The 24483-nt window shown below is 56.0% G+C and overlaps 1 protein-coding gene across 2 annotated transcripts in view; it reads right to left on the bottom strand.

Moving 5' to 3' along the window:
• Positions 1–387: 387 nt before the first annotated feature.
• Positions 388–24483, bottom strand: part of GMDS (GDP-mannose 4,6-dehydratase) — a 480820-nt gene continuing 456724 nt past the window's right edge. For both annotated transcript variants that reach the window (XM_060023746.1, XM_060023745.1), the window contains 2 exons: positions 871–939; positions 388–685 (listed from right to left, as the gene is read on the bottom strand). In XM_060023746.1, coding sequence (XP_059879729.1) covers positions 623–685; positions 871–939 — 132 coding nt within the window. In that variant the 3' untranslated portion in view covers positions 388–622. The remainder of the gene's footprint in view (positions 686–870; positions 940–24483) is intronic.

Genomic DNA, 24483 nt, shown 5'->3' on the forward strand with positions numbered 1-24483 from the left:
TGGAATGTTCCAGCAATATTTGCCCTCCTTCAAGTTTCTTCTTCTAACCACCTCTCCCTGTTTCTCAAGCCTTCTTTTGAGATGGTGGGAGCCCTCTGGGTTCTAATTATAGTCGCAGAGACCAGAGCTGGTGTGAACGCCGCCTTTCTGCAGGACCTGGGCTTCCAGATCGGCTGCATAGAGCGGCTTACCGTGACCAGGTGGGGAAAGCAAGGTCCGGGGCAGAGCCTCGGGAGGACGCGCCGGCCAGGCCGGGCTCAGGCCGGGCCGCAGCTCTCTCAGAAGGAAGCTATTTCGCTCCAGGCAGGGATTGGGGTATTTTGGTTCTGGGGTCCTTATAGAGCTGCTTTTGTAACTTGGAGACAATATGCACGAGGACTGTGTTGATGCAGGTTAAGAAAGGATATTTTTAATAAGAAAAGAAAAAAACCACCTGAAAGCCCCACAATTTCAGTTGTCCAGCGACATAATTTCAAGTCAAGTGAGTATGTGATTAAAACGTCTTGATTACCAAAACGGGTCAGAGGAGGCCTGGACAAAAGTCGAGTGGGCGCCTCCGGAGCCCATCCCGGCTGCTGCAAACTTCGGCGGCCCGGACGCGGGCGCGGGCACCGCTGGGCGCTCAGGCGTTGGGGTTGGTACTCATGAGCTCCACGTCGGCGTCCACCATCTCCCTCACCAGCTCCTGCGGGGAGGACGCGAGCGCTGGTGAGACGGGAGCGTCTGGTCCCCTCCCGGGGCGCCCCCTCCACCGCGGCGCCTGCAGCGGCCGGCGCCCCCTCCCCGGCCCTCCTCGCCCCCCTCCCCGGGGCGCTTCCCCACCGCGTCCCCTCCCCGGCCCGGCCCGGAGCGGCCGGGAGACGCACTCACATCAAAGGCGACCCGGGGCTTCCAGCTGAGCTTCTGCTTGGCTTTGGTGCAGTCTCCCTGCAGAAAGTCCTGCGGGCGGGGACGGAGCACACGGGCGGGCGGTCGGCGGCGGGGAACAGGCTCCCGGGTCCCCCGCGGCCCCGCGAGGGCGGCGTCTCGGGACGCGACGCTGGGCCCGGGGTCCCTGCCCACCGCCGCCACCGCGTCCCGCCGGCCTCAGTGACCTTCTTTTCCGCCTCGTGTTGTCAGGGACGCCGCCCCGAGAGCCGTGTCGGATTCGCGCTCGTCTCACGGGAGCGGAGAGGGGGATGCGCCCTCCGCCCCTCCCCTGCGGTGCGCCCCCCACCCCGCTCCCATCCTCCCCCCCCCCGTCTCTCCCCCTCCCCTCCCGGGCGCCCCTCTCTCGCTCCAGCGCAGCCCCGCGCCCTGCACACCCACGCGCGCGAGAAGAGGCGCGTCTCTCCGAGCTGCCCCTCCTTGCCGACCAGGCGCTGGCAGCCCTCGGCTGTCTGCTTCGTCCGTTCTCTCCCTTCCTCAGAAATGCTGATCTGGACCCCGTCACCCCACCCCCCGCGAAGGAGCGGCCCCCGCACTCGCACTCGGGGCTCCTCTGCCCCCGCAGCCCCTGCCCCGCCGGCCGCCCGGCTCCGACGGCGGGGCCCATGTGCTCTCACTCGTGAGTTTCTCATCCCAGCTGACAGGACCTTATCAAAATATAAAAACACATAAAAAAGGACGAGATGACTCAAGTAGTAGCCGCTAGGCCTCCCAGCGCAGGGAGGGAGCTGCAAACCGCCAAGGCCTCCCGGTTTCCCTCCATTGAAGAGACTTCCTGGGAAGGAAACCAGAAGAGCGTCAAGTATTGCCGCATCCCAGCCCTGCTGCTAGAACAGGTCCTGAGGACGCACGGATGCGAGCAAGAGGGATGAGAATTTCAAGACGATTCCAAACAGAAAGGGAGACGCGAAGGAGGAAGGAAAGAAAGAAGAGAAAGGAAAGCAAAAGACTTTGAAATAGACCACGTTGGGGCTAAGATGAACAGTTAGCCCCTCCAGATGCAAACGTGTTCCTCCAGCGGTACACGAGACAGGAGCCCTCAAACGGAGGCCAGTGAAGGCTGCCTGGACACAGGCAGGACCCTGCACACCACACATACCCCAGGAAGACGCTGTCTCAGCCCCACGGAATATTGAGAACAGCCTAAAAACCACGGCAACGAGGAAAGTAACACACTCAAGCTGTAACTGAAGGCTTCTGCCCCACGTCCTCCCCAGGCTCCCGGAAGGTGGACTGAGGTGGCAAGGGCGCAGGGGCGGGCAGGACCCGCTCTGCCCACCCGGCCCCGGCCCAGCCCCCGGCTCACGTCCGCTAAGGCGTCTGGATCCACTTCTGCACCGTTTGCCTGAAATCTGCTCCAACACGGCCCATCCAGCTGCTCTCCTCCACCACCCAGCCTCACATTTTAGGCTGGAGTAAATCAAGTTCCCAAAGGCACTGCGTTTCGCTGAAGGGCTGGCTTCCTCTCCAGCATTAATAATAGTCAAACAAGTTACTTCTGCTGGCCTTAGAAATCCACATGCAGAGTCTTCAGGAAAAGTAAGATGCAAATATTACTAATTAGCAGTTGAACACAGTGCTACATGGAGCTGGAAATACAAGTGGAAAAACAAATGAATTTAGTTCTCTCTCCTTTCCCTAAATAAACTTGTGCAGACTTCAAGGATACCTCTGTTCAACTCTGAGAGTCACACAAAGATATGCATTCTTTTTCCCCAGAGGGAGCTGTGAAACGTGGCACGAGGAAGCAACAGGGCCCCTCAGTTCCACAGCGGTCACGGTCACGGTCACGGCTGGAAGGAGCAGGGCCGCTGTTCCTTTCCCACACCTGCCGTGAGGTCACCGGTTCTGCAGAGGGTGTGAGCCGGGCTCTAAACTCCTGGTTAGCAGAACCCGAAGAACCGGTGCCGTTTCAAATGGCCTCAGCAGGCTTGGAAAGGGTGCTTTGCATTGTAACTTGGTTTCCTGTATTTTTCTACAAGCAGTTCTTAATCTAAAAACAAGTAGGGAACTATAATTAAGGAAGAAGAAAAATGGCTTTCAAAAGCTCAGAAACAGACGTTGCTACTGTGCAAGGATTTCACTGAAACCAGAGATGCACCAGTGAAACTTCCCAGTGAAGTTCTGAGCACAACTCCTATATTCCAGCTGAGCAGCTACCTTTCACCTTCTACCGAGGCTCTGTCTCCCTCAAATTTGATTACACCGAGAGATCTTGTGAAGGAAAAGGATGAGGTTCCATTAAAACGAAACGGTGGCTCTGGACGCCAGCTGCTCCAACCTGACATCCAGCCCAGCCCCTGGGCTTGTGCCCCGATCCACGTGTAGGAAAGATGAAGGACGTCCCAGCTTGTTTTACCCTTAACCCCTCCCGAAGGGCTTTCGTATTTCTCCCCAGTGTGTCCTTTAGGGAAACGGTTTGGGATGCAGCAGTGGAGGTGCACGTGGCTGGCCTGCGGGGGAAGGAGGCCAGGAGCTGTGCTTCCTGTCACTCTTCACAAACCCTCTCCACTAGGGTGTGATCAGCTCCAAGGACGGGCGAGGAAGACGTTCATCTGTTTTGTTTTTTTCTTCTCTTCTGACCGTTCAGTTCCTTCTTTATTTATAGGCTTAAAGCCTCGGTATGACAACAGGGGCCAAAGCTGAATGAAAGTGATGATTTTATGTACAGTTTCCCAAACGCACGTCGTGCACTGGGTGGTCTAGACCTTTCCTTTAAAAGAGAGACGAGAAAGCCCTGGGGCAAATATGAAGCATTTCTACGTGAAGGTGACGTTTCCCAGAGATGACTGGCTCCTGGTGTCCTCCCCGTTTCCACAGGTGTTCCTTAGGTGAGTTTCACCCTGTGATTTATTCTTGTCAGATTCGATTAGGGTTAGCTGAGCATTTTACAGCAGCAAAGCAGCACGAGCAGGGAAGGCGTGTGTGTCCAGACGCCCTGGCCCTTCATGGTCCGAGGGCTCCAGGGCGCCTGCGGACTCGGGTGGCCTTTAGGGCTTTGCCCAGCCAGGAGCCCTGAAGCCCGGGTGCCGGAGGTCAGGGTGGCAACCCCCGCAGGTAGGAAGGCGTGTTTTGCTGCAGTAATTTTTCCGGCTTTCCCGGCTTCTGTTCTTGTTATAGTGAAGTGATAAAGGGCCAGACCCGGTCCTGGAAAAGTCATTAGGCCAGTTCCTGCGCCCACAGTAGTTAACGCAAAACCCAGGGAAGCAGGGCCCATGCTGTGTCACCGTCTTACACGCTCACTACAGTCTTCTGGGCGCCGTTTCATCCTCATCAGGATAACAGCACACCTTTAACACACCGGCTTGGATCTCCTCCCCTCCCCCAATCTTACTTGCCTTTGGTCATTACTTAGCACATTAAATTCCCTTGATACTCAGCCACTTTCCTGAGAATCACTGTGGTGAAGCTGTCAAGCAGAGTCTATCATATTTCTTTTCAAAATTCATCGTCTCATTTCTTTTTCTCACTCTTTCACTGAGGTTACATTAGGAAATATTTAATTTTTTTTTTTTTTTTTTTTTTTTTGCCACGCAGCACGGCTTACAGAACCTTAGTTCCCTGACCAGGGATTGAACCCTCACCCTCGGCAATGAAAGTGCGGAGTCCTAACCACTGGACCGCCAGAGAATTCCCAGGAAAATGTTCATACTAATATTAACATTAATATTAATTTCAAGTGATGTGTACGTCTCGCAAAGGGCACCTGTTTAGGTGGAGAAACATTCTGGGAGCGTGAGCTCTTTTGGCAGGATGTTGTCACATTTCTAAGGTGCAGATCCTGAAGGATCTGGACTCGAGTGACGTCAGTAAGGAGAAGGGCACAGACACCAGGACGACAGAAGCCCTGCTTGATTCAAGGATTTAAGGCTCGGACTGTGAGCGCTGCTGCATGTTCATCGCTTTCCTCCCACTTTTCTTAAAAAAGCCAAATTGAGGAATAGCTGAGCTTCCAAGGGAATAAAAGAATGCCAGTGAATTTGGTTCCTGATGTCACTTGATGCTAATGCCTTCCTCTTGGGGGAAATGCTCCTTTTTAGAAAGACGAAACTGCTAACAACAGCAACACAGTCGATGGGAAAACCTGTAAAGCTGCACGACCGTCCCAGTCACGGGTGGGGATGCGCGGCTGACGGTCGGTAAGAACGGGAAAACACAAAGTCTGGATGTTCCCCCAGAAAGTCTGCAGTAGAGTCTGTCTCTGTCGGGCAGGTTAAACTCTTCATGTTCACATTGATGTCCTTTGACTGAAACCTTCCCAAAGAGGCCGCGAGCCCAGAGCAGTGCGCACCGCGGCAGCCTGAGTCAGGGCGCCCGGCACGGCCCCTCCCCTCGCCTGTGCACATCAGCACCAGGGAAGCTGAAGCCCGGCCTCTCGTCTAATGACAGGGGCGATAAGAGACAAGAAGAAAACGGCCGTCTGGTCTGCTCAGGAAGCGGCCTCAGAGGGGCTGTCTGTCAGCGGGGCTGCCGTCGGGGAGAACAATGCTGGGCTCTCCCTCGGGGAAATGCAGTCCGTCAGCACCGGCTCCACTGGCAGAGGGACCAGAGTAAGCAGCCCGTGCCAGGGGGCCGGGGTGCGGGCGCCTCTGCCAGTGGCCTCGCAGGTGAGCCTCGGGACGTGCTGTCCTGACCCCAGGGGGGTGGAGGTGCCCGAAGGGATCTCCAGGACGCTTCCCCGCCCCCGCCCCCGTCCCCACTGATCCCATGTTTCTGGGCTGGGGACCACTCATTTCCAACTGGTAGAACTTGTCATGTGGAACCAGCTGCTACTAAGAGCTACCAAACCAAGGGGGGAGAAACAATCCGCCTCTGGGCGTGCCCCAGACACGGATGAAGTCTGTCCGGCACAGCAGAGCTTTCTGAAAAAGGGAACGAGAACACTGTCTTCCTTAGGTGTCCACTTGGAAATCTGTAAATAAAGCCTGTGGTGGTTAAAAAAAAAAGGATTCACTTTATAAAGGGAGAACCCAATTAACGGCATTTACAGTGCAGCCTACATAGAGATGCATCTTTTTTCATTTGTATTTCGAAAATATGATTAGCAGAAAAGGACAAACGTAGTTAGGGAAAAGGGAAGAAATACAGACACACAATTATACAGGGAAATACAGGATGAAACACACCAAGTTCCTTTTAAGTAGAGCTTTAAAAATATCCTGGGAAAAGTCCTTTCAGGCAGACGTGCTCAGGAGGAGCGGAGATGAAGACGGCGCTCCCGCGTGGAGCGGGCACGTGCCCCACACCCAGCCCGGCTTCTGTCCCTGGCCGTCAGCCCCAGGCTCCCGTCCCCGTTCCCGGGACAGAGAAGCAGGCCCCGGGGGCGCCCCAGCCTCTGTACCGGCCAGCCCCTGGGCCTCCGGGGCCTGTCCGGCTCACCCAGGCTCAGCCTGAGTGGACTGGGCGGAGGAAGGTGTTTCTCGAAGCTGCCCAGGAGGTCTGGGGGCTGTGGAAGCACAGGTGGGTGCGTCATGGGTTGCGCTAAATAAAGTAAGCCAATAAGGTCTGGGGGTGCAGCCTCGCAGCACACGTACTTCCGAGGTTCCACCTTCCTGCATCTGGCCTGCATCTACAGCAACCGCAGCGCTCACTTCTCTGTTAGCGTCATTCCTTGATCTGCGGTGCTCATGGGAGCATCGGCCCAGGGGAAGCTCGATTAAGTCCTGTCACTGGAGCCTCCGGATTCTGATTCCTTCCCTGATGGTCACTCTGACCGGCTGATGCGGGGCTGACTTGCAGTGGCAATGCAGAGCCGGTTAATGAAAGGGAGATAAGATTGTTGGTGACCTCAGCATCCCAGGCTTCAAAGCCAGCACCATCTTCATCGGAAATTACTGCTTACTGTTAATAACTGGACCTAGGGTGTAAATATGACCCAGGCTAGTAGGAGGTGACACAAACCCCGCGGAAAGCAGATAAAGCTCCTTTAAGTGGACCGATTAAAGAGGGTTGTCACACAGCTGGCTGGTGGCCCTCTGGAGCACAAGGCCGGGCCGCTCTTCCTTTGCCACTTAGTACTTTCTACCCTCCAAGCACTGCACATACGTCAGCTCATGAAACCTCCAGACAATCAAAATGCAACTCAAGAGATCCTGTAACTGCTTCAGGTGGCCTCTTTCCTAGGGATGAAAGCACCTGCAAAGCACCTGCGAAGCACCTGTGGGGCGAAGGCGCGGCTCCGTGTTCACTCACCTATAGCCTGACGCCCCCTCACCCGGGGGGGCCGACTCAGGCCACCCGTGACCGCCACACGCACAAGGGGAAGGCGATTTCCTTTCTAGCTGTTAGATTACTCGGCCCCTTAGAAATCTGCCCGCACCCTCACCCCCGCCTTTGAACATTAGTACTAAAGAGTATTGTAAGTAATGTGGATGCTTCTACGACACGGATGGGATATTTTTTCCTTCGGGATTTTTCTCAGCTTGTATAGTACATCAGGTTACTCAAACTTAAGAAACCTCACTTCAATAATCAATCCATCCATCCATCCATCCAACCATCTTTCCTCCCTCCCTTCCTTTTCCCCAACCAAAGCAGAAATGACGTGACGGTCATTCAAACATACATTCCCTCAGTAACAACTTTTTTTTTTTTTTTTGCGGTACGCGGGCCTCTCACTGCTGTGGCCTCTCCCGTTGCGGAGCGCAGGCTCCGGACGTGCAGGCTCAGCGGCCATGGCTCACGGGCCCAGCCGCTCCGCGGCATGTGGGATCTTCCCGGACCGGGGCACGAACCCGTGTCCCCTGCATCGGCAGGCGGATTCCCAACCACTGCGCAACCAGGGAAGCCCCCTCAGTAACTTCTTAAGGCGTGCTAAGGCTGACCAGGCCACTGACAGCATCCAATTTCTTGCTTTTTGGTTGTTTCTCTGGGGAGTTTCGTATTTGAGGAAAAATTAAGACGACTGCTATGACGTTTGTTAGTAAGGTTTTTGAGAGACGTGGGGAAAGATGAGTATGAAGACGGATCTTTAGGTTTCCTACACTTCTATTTGTCCATTCATTTGGTTTCCTGTCAGTAGCGGGTTTACCAGGCTGTGGCGTAGCTCCACTGCCCGGTCACCGGGTGTGTTTGCTTTTCCATCTCTGTAAGAGAGACAGAATCCCATTCCCGAACACGGCTATAGAGATACTTAAATCAAGCCACTTGACGAACGTCACAAAGCCATCTAGTGGCCGCGCGCTGGACCAGAAGCCAGCACTCACAACGCCCAGTAGGACAAGCCCTCCCCAGAAAGCACTGTAACAACAAGCTTTGTGGACATTCATTTGAGTGGCAAAGAGGCCTCTGACGAATGAAGACTAAACCAAGTGGAAACATCAACGCATTCCAGCGCTGGGTGACAAGACGGGCAGAGCAGAGGGACACCTATGGTCCAGCGTGCGTCCCTCCAGCAGAGGGACACCTATGGTCCAGCACCTATGGTCTAGACCCGGTAAGCTAACTGAAGGTGGGGGAAACGAGATTGTTGGTTACAAGCAAAAGGGGTCGACAGGGAAGGTGCTGCAGGACCCTGGGGGGGGGGGGGCTTACACGGAGGGTGTGTCCGGTGCGTGAGGGTGTGCATTTGTCGAAGCGGGTTCAGATCTGCGCGTTTCACCACACACATTGTATCTCAATAACAGAAGCTCCTTAGACGCTGACAGCACAGACACCACTGGGAGACCTGGCTTCATCTGTGGCTCAAGCACTGAGCTGTGTGGCCTTGGGGGAGTTCTCGGTGCTTCTGAGCCTCAGGTGTTAAATCTGTGAAGTGGGGAAACACGGCCCTCCAGGCAAGCCTGCCGTGAGGATTCACGGTTACACGTGGAAAGCAGCCGCCACCATTTCTAGTTCATCGTGACAACAGGCTGGCTAGTGTTGCTTTTACCACCAAGGGGGAGGGAAAGCAATTCTCTTCATATCTTATAGTAACATCAAGGATGAAAATGTAATCTTCTGAAGTGGGTCGTCTTACAGTTTTCCTTTTACAGGTATGTCGCTTTTACCTTGCACCCTAACCTAACTTCTGTTTCTAGATCATCATTTTTTGAATAATGGTAACAGACTTGGTATTCTGTTTTTCCGCAATTACTGTAATCATTTCACATGCTCTTGACTGTTGTCAAAGCTTTACAGCCTTAGGCGCTGGGGAAGCAGCCCTGGACTAGACAAGGCCTTGTCATGAGCTTCTGTTTCAGCAGGAGGGACAGTGCAGAGGACAGGAGACGTGAACAAGCCCGCCTCAGCCACAGGGAGCTCAGGGCAGAAAGCTGACGGACAGGGAGCTTGAAAAACAGGGCCAGGCCCACCGTGAAGCGGTGACGTTTATTTGACGGATGAGAAAAAGCGTCCCGTGAAGCTTTGGGGTGGCAGGGTCTTTCAGGGATGGAGGGAAGGCCACTGAGTCTGGACAGGGTGACAAGGTGGTTGGAGCCCAGAGGAGCTTGGCGATCACACTGGCCCGCGGGGTAATTCCCATCACGAGACCCAGGACCTTCGCAGCAGAGCCATGTTGTCACACCTTAATTCTGTAGTCACTGATGGTCCCTTAGAGCACCTGCAGCCCGTGGGCCACAGCTATAAACTGGCCACCTCAGCCTGATGTAGTTTGAAAGTCTGATTTTTCTGACGCCAATGTAATTTTTGAAAGCAAGTGTGGGATTGACTTCTAGCTCCGTGTTTTACAAGGGTGGGTGAGTTATTTTTGCCCGGAATGCTCCAACTCTCACACACAATCCCCTTCCCTCCTAAAGATCTGCCACTTCGTTGTGCTTGGGTCACTCAGCCTGGAAACATCTGGCCGCTCTTGAAGGGATGAGGTCTGGGCACCCGCCCTTGAGAGGCAGGACCGTGCCCAGCGGGCCTGCAGGACACAGTGCCCACGGGGCCTCCCGGGGCGGAGGGCAGGGCCTGTTGCTGCACCAGCGCCTGCTGTGTGTGCAAGGAAGGGCTGACCCTCTTCTGGTGCAGCAAGAACACCGCGGACCTCCTGAGGGCTGCCTGCCCTTCGTCTCCTCCTGCAAGAGTGGGTCCCTGCCGGTGTTGGGCGCAGCTCGAGCTCCCCTGCGGCCACAGCCCCTCTTCTGCCCCATAAGGTCTCGAGAGGGTGGGACACAGCACCTAAACCTGCTTGAGTTTAATTTTTTTTTTTTTTTTTACGAAATCCTGTGTGTGCGTGTGTGTGCGTGCGTGTGTGTGCGTGCATGTGTGTGCGTGTGTGTGTGTGCGTACGTGTGCGTGTGTGTGTGACATCTGCCGAGAAAGAACCTGCTTTACTTTTAAGATTTGTGGACCTTATCAGCCCGACTGAGTCCAGAGTCTGGCTTTGCGTGGAGCCCCGCAAGGCTTTGAGCACGGGCTCGGCTGGGTGTCTCCGACCTCACTGTGGCCGCCGAGCGGGGTGAGAGCGGCTGGAGACCAGGGGAGGCCAGGGGATGGTGGCCACGCAGGTGGCGGGGAACGGTGGCGGCCGGGACCAGGCGTAGCGGTGAGGACGCAGGAAGCGGGGCCCACTTTGGAGGAGGCAGAGGACTGGCCAGGGGACAGAGCTGTGGGAGAGCATTCACGGAGAACGCCGGGACCGGTGCCCCAGTGAGAACCTCTTCGCGGCGTGCGGAGACCCGCGGGAACTGAGCGCTGCCAGCAAAGTGCGAGAGCCCCATTTTATCGCGACCCCTCGGCCGCGAGACGTTGTCCTCTTTTCAGGGAAACCTCTCGTGTTCATGATTATGAGACAGAGACCCTTCCAAAGGATTCCTTCTGTAGAATCACCTGCGGTCTCCTCTGTCATTCCGTGGACACTCTGTCTTGTTTTGAATCTTGATTTGATGCCAAGCCTCTCAGTGGAGGAAGTCTGGCGAAGCCCGTGTGGGAGGGAGGCCCCTCAGCTCCATCCACGCCCCCACAGCGGGCAGCCTGGCCGTGCCTGACCGAGCAGGGAAAGGGTTAAGCCAGCCGCGTCCACGGTGTCCTGCCGACACGACCCCTTCAGCCTGCGGCCGCTGCACAAGAAAGCACAGGGCCCTTTCACATGACATCAGAAAGGCCTGATTTATCGCCAGCCACCAAACAACTAGACAATCATAACATCCTTTCAGGAAGATGCAGTGGAAAATAATCAGGCTGACCTGATGGAAGCTTTGGAGGGGCTCCAAGTGCGACGGGCCGCCCAGCAGCCCTTGACAGGTGCTGCGCTTGTAGCCAGAGCGGCCGACGTCATGGAGGCTGGGGTCCGAGCTGTGCGCTGCCCATGACCGAGCGTGGCTTTCATGTCCACAGATACAACAAGAGCTTGGGTCACGCTCTGCCAACTCGGCTGAGATAACAGTCCAGTGCGTGTGAAAGTCTTCTGGAAATGACAGCTGTGCGCAGACACGAGGAGTCACTGGTCACAGAACTGTAGGCACCGCCCCGCGTCACGTGACCCCCACCGGCTCCTTCCCAGGACGCTGCCCTTCATTCCGTGTCATGTTTGCAGACTGTGTGCCCGTCTAAGATGCGTCTTCATCCTTAACAAACCAGGGGCCAAGAGACGACGCAGAGGAGACACTGGAAGCGCCCCGGGAAGTGCAGGGCTGGCCGCCTCCTGCCACCAGGAGTTGGTCCCAGGGACGTCGCGCCTCCGAGCGGTGCCTCGCGCTCAGTCATTGGATGAAAACACCGGGCAGGAGCGCGGCTCCCCCGACGGGCATGACGCGTCTGCGGACAAACACCGGAAAGGGGCGGAGGCCGACGAGAGCCTCAGGTGGTTCCAGGACGGCGGCCGCAGCGATTCCACACGGCCCACTGGCACCAACAGGGGCCCACCTCGGCCAGGAGACGCCAACTCTGAAGGCCCCGGGCCTCTGGGGTGAGGGGGAACCCACAAGGCCAGTCTGGGGAGGAAGCTGGGCCGGAGCGCAGCCCTGGACTCGGTTCAGAGCGACGCTCACTTGGTTTTGCTGCTTCCCCTCAGGTGTGCAGCGCCGACTCTTTGCAGGGTCACAGGCGCACTGAGCAGATGCCCAGAGAAGGAGGCTGGGGCTCTGTGCGGCCCCGCGAGGGGAGAGGCCCCGGGCGAGAGGTGCTCAGCCCGGCCCCAACCTGTCAGCCTGCAGAGGAGCCTCTGGGCACCTGGGGCCGCCCTGGCCCGACGGCCACCCACCCCGGCCCGAGCCCCCAGGGCCTGCGGCGAATAGGGATGCCGTGGAGGTGGACGGGGCAAAGGAAGGCCAGCCAAAGCCGGCCCTGCGCCCGGTTCTGGGACCGGAGCCCCCCTCTGTGAAGGAGGCGGTGGTGGGACAGGAGTCTCAAGGCCCCGTCCGAGCCCCTGCTCACGCCCCAGGGACGGCCGGCGCCCACCCGGTACTACGGGCCACCCTGCACCTCCTCGCTGCAGCTCTCCCTGTGAACGGTGGCCTCGGCGGAGCGCCGAGCTCTGCCCTGGAGTGGAGCCGCGCGAGGGGCAGGGGATGTGGCGTGAGGGCAGCGGCCCGGCCCCCGGCCCGGTGAGCTCCACGCAGGGGCCGCGCGCGCGGGCTGACCGCGCTGGGGCGGGAACCGGGCTCCAGACGGCCCCCAGGAGAGCACCCTGGACGCCAGGGAGCCCGTCCGGCACAGCTGGCTCGGCCCGGCGCCAGCTGCCCCGACTGCAGCGCGGGTACTCGGGGACCGCGTCGCGCCCGGCCGCTGCGGCCACACGTGGGCATTTACCCCAGGGCCCCCGCGCCCCCCTCCCGGAGCCCCCATCCACCACAGCACGACCTCTCGGGCTCAGCCTAGCAGAGTCCCGTTCCGCAGACCAGGAGACAGGCTTGGTCACAAAGTTAGTGGGTGGGGGTCGGGGGCGAGCTTCCGACTCTGACTGCTTTGCTCCCCAACCCTTGATCGCAACCCTCAATCGAGTGAAAGTCCCACGGGGTCAGGAACGGGATCTCGGCCACAGGCGGGACCGCGCAGCGCATGGCGGGGGCTTCCCGGACACGGGCCTCCCCACCCCGAGGTCTCCTGCGTGGCTCTGCGTTTCTCCGTCGGGGTCCCTGCAGCCAACCCGAAGTCTGTAAGGACTCTACCGTCCGCCCCCGGGGCGTGAGCGCCCAGACAGCCAGCACGCAGCAGGCACTCAGCAAGGATCTGTTTCATGGGTCAGGAATGCTTACAGCCAAGGTCAGTACTTTCCCCCATTTCCCCCAAGAAACACACCTGCCCCCCTCCCCACTGCGTTGTCACGATCACCCCTGCCGCCCCCGGGTTAAGGTCATGGCAACTGTGACTGCCTCTTCCGCCCACACGTTTCTTCCCCAAACCTCTCCCAGAACTTCGAGCTGAGCTCGGGTCCTCCTTTCTCAGCCCTCAGGCCACGCGCACTTGTGTGACGACTGCCCTCCAGGGACCCGCCCCACTCCAGGGCCTCCTCTCCCTGGGGTGCTGCCCCTCCCCCCAGCCGGAAATCTCCGTTGTTTGCCAAGCCATTCCTTCTCTGAAGGCCCGGCTCTCCACGTGGACCTGCCCCGACACCTGTCCCCCAAGGACACACACCCTCCCAGAGCCCCATCCAAAGTGCTGCATCCTGGGAGCACAGGGGTTGGGCACCTGTCGCGCCCCCCAGGGAAAGGAACTCTGTCTCGTCTCTTCCGACCCGATCACAGCCCGGTACGGGTGCTGCTCACAGCGGCTGCGCAGGACAGAGGCGCTGAGTGACTGGGCTCCGTGTTTTAAGCTCTCGCCCCGTTTGATGCGAACGGGCCTGGAGCTCCGTAATGTGGGCGATGCTTTAGCGTAGCCTCTCTTTTCAGGATTTCCCTGGACTGCTCTTTAGAAGCGAACGTAAGCAGTGTGGTTATTCCGGGGAGAAGAGGATCGGGGGAGCTGATTTAGGTGGAATTCCACGTCTCTGACGTGTCTGCACATTTCAGCGTCCACCCCGACCGGAAGAAAACCTTCCTCTGCAATGCGGTGCTTCTGAGTCGCTTACGTATTTCAAGCTGCCTACGGAGTGGCGTTCAGCAACGTGGGAGGTTCCGTGGGTTATTTTATGTCACTGTTGAGGGCTGCTCCATGATGTAGGGCTTACGTTCACAGCTGGCAACACAATGTTACTGATTTTATACGGCCAAAGCCTAGAACAAGCATCCGTGTGGCTAAACCCGTATTCCTTGCTATTCCAGCGAAGAGCAGCTTTGAACACATGCTACGCGTTTACAGTTGAATTCTCCTCTCTTCCTTTATCGCCTCCTAATGAAAAGGCAGAGTTGGTTTGCACGGAGAATCGTCAGGTCTTTCAGTTTCGCAATACCTTAATTCATGGGTAGTCGAGCTAATCACCACTCCCAAATGATGAAACATCGAAACCATGAACAAGTTGACACGAAAGCGTTTTCGTAAAATAGCTGCATTTTACGTGTCTACGCGTAGAGATACTGTGGAAACTGCTGGCTGTTGCCTGTGTGTTGAATTTTCCTGCTGGCCCTGATGGAGACCTTGCTGATAAAGGACCTGAAATATGAACAGTCTTCTCAGAGCTCTTCTCTGAATTTACTGCTCTAAATTTCCAGCTATGAGGGCTGTAAAGGCAACACTCTGCAAAATCAGAAATAAAGATGTCATACGCTTAATTTTAAGGCATCCTCTTAAGATGCAGAAATGTAGATACAATTCTTATTTTGCTTCAGTGTTGACTTATAATACTGTCTACGAAATACATTCATATGCCAGGTTTCAGGTTTTGCCACAGGGCTGAGCCTCCCGGTGTGGGAGGTGTGCACCCTTCAACCCTTGGGGTCCTGACCCGGAGTGGGCCTGTGACGGCCCCTCAGGAGTAGGTGTAGGAGGAAAGGCGTCTGCTGCTCCGTGGGGCTTGCACCGTCGTATGACTCACCTCAGCCCAGGTCCCAAGGATGCATCGTTGGCTTCTTAACAGACGGGAGAACTCAGTCTCGGAGGTCAGTTCAGGGGTCAGAATAGCTGATAATTCTGTCTCTAAATTTAACAATTACGCCCCCAACATGGAACCTGGTGGGACGCTGTGCACGCAGCCCCCCATGGAACATGGTCAATAACACTTTTCAGTTTTCCTAATAACACAGCCCTTCAGCTACGATTCCCAGAGGAATGAAATCCTGTCACTGCACCTTGTAACACGAAAGCGCGTTGCACAAGGTGCAGATGCAACCAACCCAGAAGTTCCTGCCTCAGTGACCACATTTCCCTGGTGCGCGGCCAAAGGGCATCTCTTCCTTTGGCCTCATCCCTGCCCGGTCTCAGACAAAGGCCACTTACCCGGGTGATTCTCCCCAACCACCTCTTCTTGAAAACTTTACCGCATCCTTCTCTATAAAGACATTTTCACGTTGTTTCAAAGATACCCCTTAGATACCATGGTTCTAACGGCCCTTTAAGAAAATAGTTCTAACGTGTCTTGTTTCTTTGCACGGGTGACTAACTTTCATAAGAGTTTTCCAAGCTCATCTTTCAGAGAGACCTAAAGCACAGAATGGCCTTTCCGGCCTGTCTCCTGGCCCGTGACCCTGACCCTCACCTTATGGAAAGGGCCCTGCTGTCTGGACCCTTCCCCGCCCCCTGCCCAGCAACGGCTCCCGTGGCCCCAGCGTCCACGGGGCTGCAGGGCAGCTCTGAGGCTGCAGCCTCTGCCCCACGGGCCGGCTCACTCTGCGGACACTGGTGTCACCCACATCGGGACCACACTCGCAGCACCGAGGGCGCTAACCGTGGCCGTGGCCCCTCACCCAGCACAGGCACGAAGGCCGGACCCCACTCTGGCTCCTCAGGTCTCCTCTGCGGCACTCAAGCGTCCCGCCCGTGCCGAGGACACCACCAGCGACACACGCTCGTCTCTCTGTAAACGGAAGAGGCTCCTTGAGGCGCTGGCCCTCCCGAGCGTCCGCCCAGTGGCGCCCAGGACACGGGCGACGTGACCCCGGCATCGTGACCAGGCGGAGCCAGGAATACTCAGGGGACTCTGGCCACTTTCTGTTGCATCTTAATTACCAAGTAGGATAAAATGTACATCCAGAGGGGAAAAGCCCTCAACTCATTGTCTCTTGACTGTTTTAAAGAACCGCGAGTCTTGTTACACTGGAAAAAAAAAAAAGGAACGCAGAACGGAACAGAAAAATGCCCCACGGCTGTGCCGTGCCCTCAGGGGCAGGCCCAGCTGCACCGCCTGGGCAGGGCCAGGTCAGCAGGCGGGGCTGGGAGCCACTTGCCTGGGCCCCTCGTGGATGCAATCCAGGCTTGGCCCGGCAGGGCACGGTCCCCTCAGAGCGGCATCTGAACACTTCTGGCCGTGCTGGTTTCCACCACCTTTCACAGCGCTCACGCCCCTAGATCTGGCCAGGCAGGGAGCCTGCCCCAGCACGTAGGCAGCGGCCCACACTCACCCCTGGCCTGGTCCCGCCACGTCTGAGCTCACACCTGTCCTGCAGGTCAGGGCGCTCGGTGACAGGTTCAGGAGGCCGGGCTGACGGAGGCCCCTGAGCACCGCGCGCCACCCTCACACCCACGCGGCCCCGGGGGGCGCTTCCAGTCCTTGCAGTGGAGGGACCAAAAAGGGAAAGAGATGTTCTCCTGAGATTCTCCGGGAGCTCAGTTCCTGGTTCCTGGGTCACCAAGGCTCTAACTAGGCCGTGTGCGAGGACCGACCTGGGCACCTGGGGCCACAGACTACGGCACACTGGGGTCTCACCCGAGGCCACCCATCCCCCATCTCTGACCTTGCAGAGCATGGACACAGACGTGGACCCTTAGTCAGGGTCACACGGGCGTGACTGTCAGCGTCCACATTTCCGGGGACTGGTTTTTAGCGGGCAGCCCTGCTCTGCCTCACGAAGCCGGGGCTGCAGGGGGCACTGAGTGAGATACGGTGTCAGGAAGTCTGCAGACCTGGCCGCCTGGTAACGACAGTGTCCATCCTTCTCCCCATCCTCCACACGTCACTGCACAAATGCCCTTCCTCCCAAGCACACATCAGTGAGACCCCGGGCTCTACCACCTCACGCTCACCTGCTGTCCTCCGCATGGGACTTGTTACGTTCTCCTTGCTGACGGCGTCCCAGAGCCCAGAAACATCTGTCAGCTCAGACACCATTGAGGACCTCCTTCCATCCACATTCCACTGCTTGTCCTTGCCCTGCATGTTGGATGTGCACAGGCTCTCTCTCACACACACACACACACACACACACACACACACACACGTGCGTGCATGTGCTGCCCTGGCCTTTTCCCCACACTTGGCCAGGTCACTGGTTCCGGCTAAGCATCCCCTCGACCTCTCGGGCTTGTGTGTCTTACCCTGCAGCCTTCCAGTCCATCTCTGGTCATCCAGGTCACAAACCCACTGAGTTCTTGGCTCCCCTGCCTCTCCTGTGCCTTCAGGTGGGTCTCCCGGGGGCCCTAGTGCTAGTCAGATGTGGTTTCCTCCTCTGACGCTCAAGGCATCACCCTGATGCCCTCAACTGGGGTCAGTTCTCATCTCTGTTCTGACTCATTCATATAATTTGTTTATCATTCAGGTTGGACTGTAGTCCACTCTAGGAAAAAAGATTAATTTTTCCTTTTCTCCATGATCAAAGATGGTGCTGTTTTTACAACGGGACTTCAAAAACAAGTGCAGGAATTCTGTGGTGGCACAGTAGTTAAGAATCCACCTGCCAATGCGGGGACACAGGTTCAAGCCCTGGTCTGGGAAGATCCCACATGCCGCGGAGCAACTAAGCCCGTGACTCAACACAACTACTGAACCTGAGCTCTAGAGCTCACGAGCCACAACTACTGAGCCCACGAGCCACAACACTGAAGCCCATGTGCCTGGAGCCTGTGCTCAACAAGAGAAGCCACCGCAATGAGAAGCCCGCGCACCGCAATGAAGACTAGCCCCCCCGCCACAACTAGAGAAAGCCCGCGCGCAGCAACGAAGACCCAACGCAGCCAAAAAAAATAAATAAATAAAAATTTAAAATATATTAAAAAAAAAACAAGTGCAAAATATACACATATATGGAAAGACATCCCATGTTCATGGATTGGAAGAGTTAATGTGCTAAGAGGACAATGCTACCCAAAGTCATCTACACACCCAGTGCAATCCCTATTAAAACTCCAGTAGATTTTTTTTTTCTTTGCAGAAATAAGAATCCATCTTAAAATTCATATGAAATCTCAAGGACCTGGGAATAGACGACAGAATCTTAAAAAAGAAAAAGTTGGAAAAAGTTTGAAATCACTTCCTGATTTCAAAACCTATTACTAAAGCTATGATAGTCAAAGCTGTGTGTTTCTGGCATAAAGACAGATGAATAAACCAATGGGATAGAACACAGATCCCAGAAATAAACCCTTGTATACATGGTCAAAAGATAAAATTGCTAGAAGAAAACATGAGGGAAAAGTTTTATGACATTGGATCTGGCAATAATTTCTTGATATGTCACCAGAAACACAAGCAATAAAATTAATAATAGATAAACTGGACTACATCAAAAACTAAAACTTCTGTATACCAAAGGACACATGAACAGGGTGAAAATACAACCTACTGAATGGGAGAAAATATGTGAAAACGATATATCTGATAAGGGATTAATATCCAGAATAAAGAACTCCCAAAACTTAATATCAACAAAACAAACATCCTGACTGAAAAATGGACAAAGGACTTGAATAGACGTTTCTTCAAAGAAGACATAAAAATAGGCAATAAGCAAAGGAAAAGATGCTCAACATTGCTAACAAATATGGAAACACAGATCAAAACCACAACAAGATACCACTTCACACCCATTCGGATGGTTACTTTAAAAAAAATAAACAGCAAACGACAAGAGTTGGCGAGGATGTGGGGAAACTGGAACCCTTGCACCCTGTGGGTGGCAACGTAAAACGGTGCAGTCAGTAAGGAGAACAGTATGGAGACTCCTTGAAAAACACAGAATTAATATATGATCCAGCAACTCTACTTCTGGGTACCTATCCAAAAGAATTGAAAGCCAGGTCTTGAACAGACATTTGGACACCCATGTTCTCAGCAGCATTATTCATAATAGGCAAAAGGTGGAAGCAACCCAAGTGTCCATCGACAGAGGATGGATGAACAAAACATGGTCCATACACAAAAGGAAAAATATTACATGCTCCCACCCACATGAGGTCCCTCAGGGAATCAGATTCATAGAGACAGAAAGTAGGAGGGTGGGCCCAGGGACTGGGGGAGGGGAGTGAGGAATTATTGTTTGATGGAGACAGGGTTTCGGTTTCGAGACAGTGAAGAGTTCTAGAGAGGATGGAGGGATGGTTGTACAACACTGTGAATGTAGTTAACGCCACTGACCTGCACGCTTGGAAATGGTTAACGCGGCCAATTTAATGTATATTTTACCACAATAAAAAACTCCATGAGAACTCAACTTGAAAATAAATACATCACTTCTATCCTGAACCACTAACTCTCCTTTACCTTTGGAAAGGTGCCACACCAGAGCCAGTTCTCTAGGTGGTATCTGAGCCTTAATTTCTGTGTGCTTAGCATCCAGTACGGTGCTGTTTACACCACAAGACTCAATACACTGGATTTAGAGAAAGCAGCAGGGATGAATACAAGGATTGCGCTTATTCTTTCAGATTTCTAAAGCTGTGACTCATCCAACTATTTCATGTTCAACTGACATATACAGGTCTCCTTTTCTCTTTTTTTTTTGTGTGTTATGCGGGCCTCTCACTGTTGTGGCCTCTCCCGTTGCGGAGCACAGGCTCCGGACGCGCAGGCTCAGTGGCCAGGGCTCACGGGCCCAGCCGCTCCGCGGTGCGTGGGATCTTCCCGGACCGGGGCACAAACCCACGTCCCCTGCATCGGCAGGCGGACTCTCAACCACTGCGCCACCAGGGAAGCCCTATAAGTATCCTTTTTAAGTGAAGAATTTTCCCATTTAAGTAAAATATTTACATTATTATTATTATTTAAGGTTGAAAGCCCTTAACATTTTAAATACAAAACTAGACAGAAGAGTAAAATGATATCCGTTTATATGGCCCGAGAGCTTTCTATCTGGCCATGTGTATAAGGTCTCGGTGAACTACAATTCTGGAGTCAGGGTCACATTTTCATGTCCAGCCACGGGTTCCCTGGTGAGGGAGCAATCTGTCCAATCACGGTCACAGCCACCAGGGCGGTTAGGAGTCTGTGCTGAGGCTCCTCAGGAGAAACAGGTATGGGGGTGCCGTGGAGGGACCATGTGACGGGGCACAGCACGTGCCTCCCTGAAGCCACACTGACATTCTGCACCAGGCCCATCACAGAGAAGGCTCTGGTTTCCGTGGGTGTGAGCATCTTCGATCTATGAGAGCCTCGGGTCACCCACCATGGGACTGCGGGAGACTGAATGTTTAAAAATGCAGAATTCATTCTTTCCTCCAATGGCAGCTGCCGTCATGTAAAGGTGGACAGGCTGGCATGGCCTCCCCCGCCATGGAGCGTGTGACAGCTGTCCCAGCCTGTGTGGACTTCCTGCATCACTGGTCCTCCTCAACCCCGTGTCAGACTTCCCGTTTGCCATGGTGAACTTGGGCCAGCTGAACACACCTCGGATAGTGTGTGTTTCTCCAGAAAAGCAGAGGACAGAGGGGTGACGAGGGGCACATCTGGCAGAAGAAAGGGGGGGTGAGAGAGACCAGTGGGAATCACCCCTTGGTAAGAGTTGCCGGCGGGGGGCGTGCAGAGGCTGGCCACGGACTCCTCCTGTTCTGGTTCTTGGCCACCAGCTGCCTGAGTTCCACCCACCTGTTGGTTTGGTCTGTGAGATGCAGGCAACACGACATCACAGAAGATGACGGCAAATCTAAAACCAAGAGCCGGCTGTGAAGTCTTTTTAAAACAGACACAACCACAAAAGACACAAAAGACGCACGTTCACGCGCAGTGCCCGCAGCTCTCAGCTGCCCGAGACACAGGTGTGAGGGGCACATCCTCTCCAGGCGGGTCCCAGGGGTTTGTGTGTGCTCAGCGCTGGTCACACCACATGGCCCCCTTTCTCCCATGCCGACCCTGAGCTACGGCCCGAGGAGACTGCAAGCCCAGCAGGCAGTTTTCAGTCGGCACCTGCAGCATCACCACACCAGAGGAGCAGGCGACCCCAACAGTACCCCGGCTTCTGGAAAAGTGCCCGGAGCACTGGGACGGCCAGCGCTCAGCACAGACCTCGTCAACATCCTTTAAACCTGTAAATCCACTGGGGGCTGTATCCTTAGACCCGAGTGGCCTGCACAGCGGGGGCTATTAGAACTGCTTGTCGCCAGGGAGCGACAGCCAGGAGGCCGGGAGGGTCCAATAATCTGCGAGGACCGTCATCAGGCACTTACACAGGTGCGCAGCTTCGCATCTTCAAAGTGCCGCACGAGCGTTCATTACTGAAGTTCACGACACCCTGCGGCGTGGGTCAGTGTTATCTCCACTGGACGTACAGGAGGAAACAGAACGGCTGACTGGCCACCCGGGGGCCACACGATAAGCCGGGAGTGGGTCTGGGACGTAAAGCAGAGGCACCTGATGCAAACGGCACAGGTGTGCTGGTGGCGCGGTCAGCGGCTCACCGCGCCTGGGCCCCTGCCGCCGGGCCGGGGGGATGTGCAGAGACGCGTCCCCTCCGCCCCCGGGGCCCGTGGCTGCAGCGGACGCTGACCAGCCAGGCGAGCCCCAGGCCGTCTGTCCTGTCGGGCCCTGGCCCGCTCCTCGGGGGACGCTGTTCTTTCATCACCCCCAACCCAGGACACTGGGTAAGAGTGACCGCGAAGCCAGCACGTGCTTGGCGCTCCAGCCGGTCCGGCTGCAGGGGCGGGGGAAGGATGGCCCCTGCCGCGCGTCCCTCACCGCCTGGGAAGTGGCCTGGCGTCCGGCTAGAGGCAGGTGGCCGGGGGAGCTGGGGTCACACCTACAGGCCGGGCGGTGGAGGGAGGAGAGACAGAGATGGAGGACACGAGGAAGGCCCAGGGCCATCAGAACTGCAGCCATACCCACGCTGGGGAAACGGAGGAGACGACGGCCGGGAACCAGTGACACGCGGGGGCTCGGGGCGCGGCGGGCGGCGAGAGGCCGGGGCCTGGGGGCTGCGGAAGGAGAGCAGAGCCGGGCTGCAGCCGTTCGGGGAGCACCTGGTGGGGAAGGGCTTCAGCTGAGCCCGTCACTCCCGGGAGGCCCAGGCGCAGGCTCTGTCCCGGGGAAGAGGGGCCGGGCCGGGAGAGGGAGGGCCTGGCCCTCGGGGATGCTGGTGGCATGTTCTCAGGCCACTTGCGGGAGGATTGGAAGATAAACATTCGCGTGGATCACAAATGTCACCTCCACAGCTAATGTTAACTTAGGTGCTGTCATGAAACCCAGGAAAATGCCTCGATTTAAGAAAAGATGAATTGACAAAAATAAAAAGGGAGTTCCCTGGCAGCCCAGTGGCTGGGACTCCGCGCTTTCACTGTGGGCCCCGGGTTCAGCCCCTGGTTGGGAACGAAGATCCTGCAAGCCTCTCGGGGCAGCAAAAAAAAAGAGGAACTGAAAGAAATCATCCCAGTATTTCCCCCGTTGACTGATGACAATGCAAGTTTGGGGATTACTCCCGACGAGCGTTTTGTGCCCTGAGCTGGCAAGATGAGGGGGGCTGCCAGCCGGGGGGAACGACGCTTGTTGAACAACTGACTGGTAACGAGGATTCAGAAGCACACCTTTCAGAGTTTACGAATCCTCGGGAGGGGATGGACAGAATGCGGGTGTAGATTTGCATCTGTTTATTTTACGACATCGTAAGAGGCACCACCGTGTCCCTTCATATGACGTTTCCTTCTAGGCCATGCTTTGGGGAGGTGTAGAACCTAAAGTAACATTTTTTATGCCACAGAACCCACTGCTCAGAGGTGGTTTTCAAGGCCAGATGGTAGCCTTTCTGGAGCGTGCCCTGGCGGGGGAGAGCGAGGGAAGCCCACGTGGGTGCCTCTGCAATCTGCTGGGAAGCCTGGGGAGCGAGGGGCTCGGGCGTGGAGGCATGCAGGTGGGGCACGGGGAAGCAGGGCGTCGGCCCAGAAACGGCGGCCCTTTAGGAACCCAGCCCGGTCTAAACTGGGGACCCCTCCTAGCACCCCGTCCTGTTTTGCCGCACCTGAAGCCCTCAGAGCTTCCTGGGGCAGCAGGAAGGCAAGCTGCTCTCTCTGCAGCCACACGGCCCCGCAGTCTGTCCAGCAGCCAGACGACGCCTCTGGGCGCGGTGGTTGCTGGGGCCCCTCCCCGTGGGAACCACCGGGAGCCCTCGGCTCCGACGACGGCCTGCAGGGCCGGAGGGGACCGCCGTGGCCTTGTCCCCACTCCCCCTGCGCCAGGCCACCAGCCCCCCGCTGCTCCCTCAGCTGGCCAAGCACACACCTGCCTCGGGGCCTGGGCCCCTGGGACGCCCTTCCTCCGAAGGTCACTTCCGCCACGGCCCGCGCAGACCCTCACTACTGCAGAGGCCTCCCGGCCGTATCTCCCACTTTATCCCTCACAGCACACGTGTCCCTGCCTGTCCTCCCTCAGGACGCAAGCGCCCCCGGGCCTAGGGCAGAGCTGCGCACACTGCCAGCACCCAGAGAGGATGTGGGGGATAAACGCTCAGTATCCGCACGTACCGCCTGGTATAGCTTCGCTGACAATAATAAGGCTAAATGCTGCTTAAACAAAAAAAAGGAACCCAGTGCAGTTTTTACTTTGGTGATTCTATCAAATTAACTCTGAAATGTTACCCATTCTTACTCCAAAAAAACAACTTTGGATCTTAACAATTTGTTTTTAAGATCAAGAATTTGCTCTTTGCTACTTGAATCTTCTATCAACCTTTGGTCAAAACCAAGAGAGCCTGGGCCGGCCTGTTGGCCACAGAGATTTCTGAGCCCTGTGTGCACCTCCTTTCTTCCCAGGCACCCCCCAAGCTCCCCCTGCCACCCTTCACTCACACAGAGCCTGGGGTCTTCTCCCCACTGGAAAGGGGTCATCTCCCCTGAGAAGAGCCTTAGATGAACAAGCGTCTCCTCCTCCCTAGGAGGCTCCATCCACCGCGTCTGGCCCAACCTCTGCATTTACGACCCGAACCGTCAGTGGTCGACAGTGATCCTCGCTTGAGTCTGCGCAGAAGGGCCAGAGGGGATGTGACGTGCGGCTCGTCCGGTGCTGAAGGTCTGAGCCTCACGTAGCTACTCCCCGGTCAGCTGCAGGCCTGGCCTAACTGTTAGGAGAACGTTGCTAATGTTTAGTGTGTAAGCATAATATTTAATTTGAAAAATCCGAGTGTAGCGTTAAAAAGGCTGCATGTACGGGTAGAGATGTCTTTACCTCACTGATATGGAAGGTATAGGGCAGTAAAAACACTTAGAAACTGAAGTTAAAATAGTCCTAACTTTAGCACTGACATTTCACTCCAGTGGGGTTCACCAGAATCGCTTACCCACGACACACGTGCTGCATAAATACATGTCTGTCCACGGACAGCTGGCGTTCCACGTCTGTAACTCGCAGAGTCCGTGGTTGGGACTTTACCTTTTCCCACGGTGTTCAAAGGTGGCTTATGCGTTTAA

The sequence above is a fragment of the Delphinus delphis genome, chromosome 10 (assembly GCF_949987515.2).
Source record: "Delphinus delphis chromosome 10, mDelDel1.2, whole genome shotgun sequence".
Classification (NCBI taxonomy): domain Eukaryota; kingdom Metazoa; phylum Chordata; class Mammalia; order Artiodactyla; family Delphinidae; genus Delphinus; species Delphinus delphis.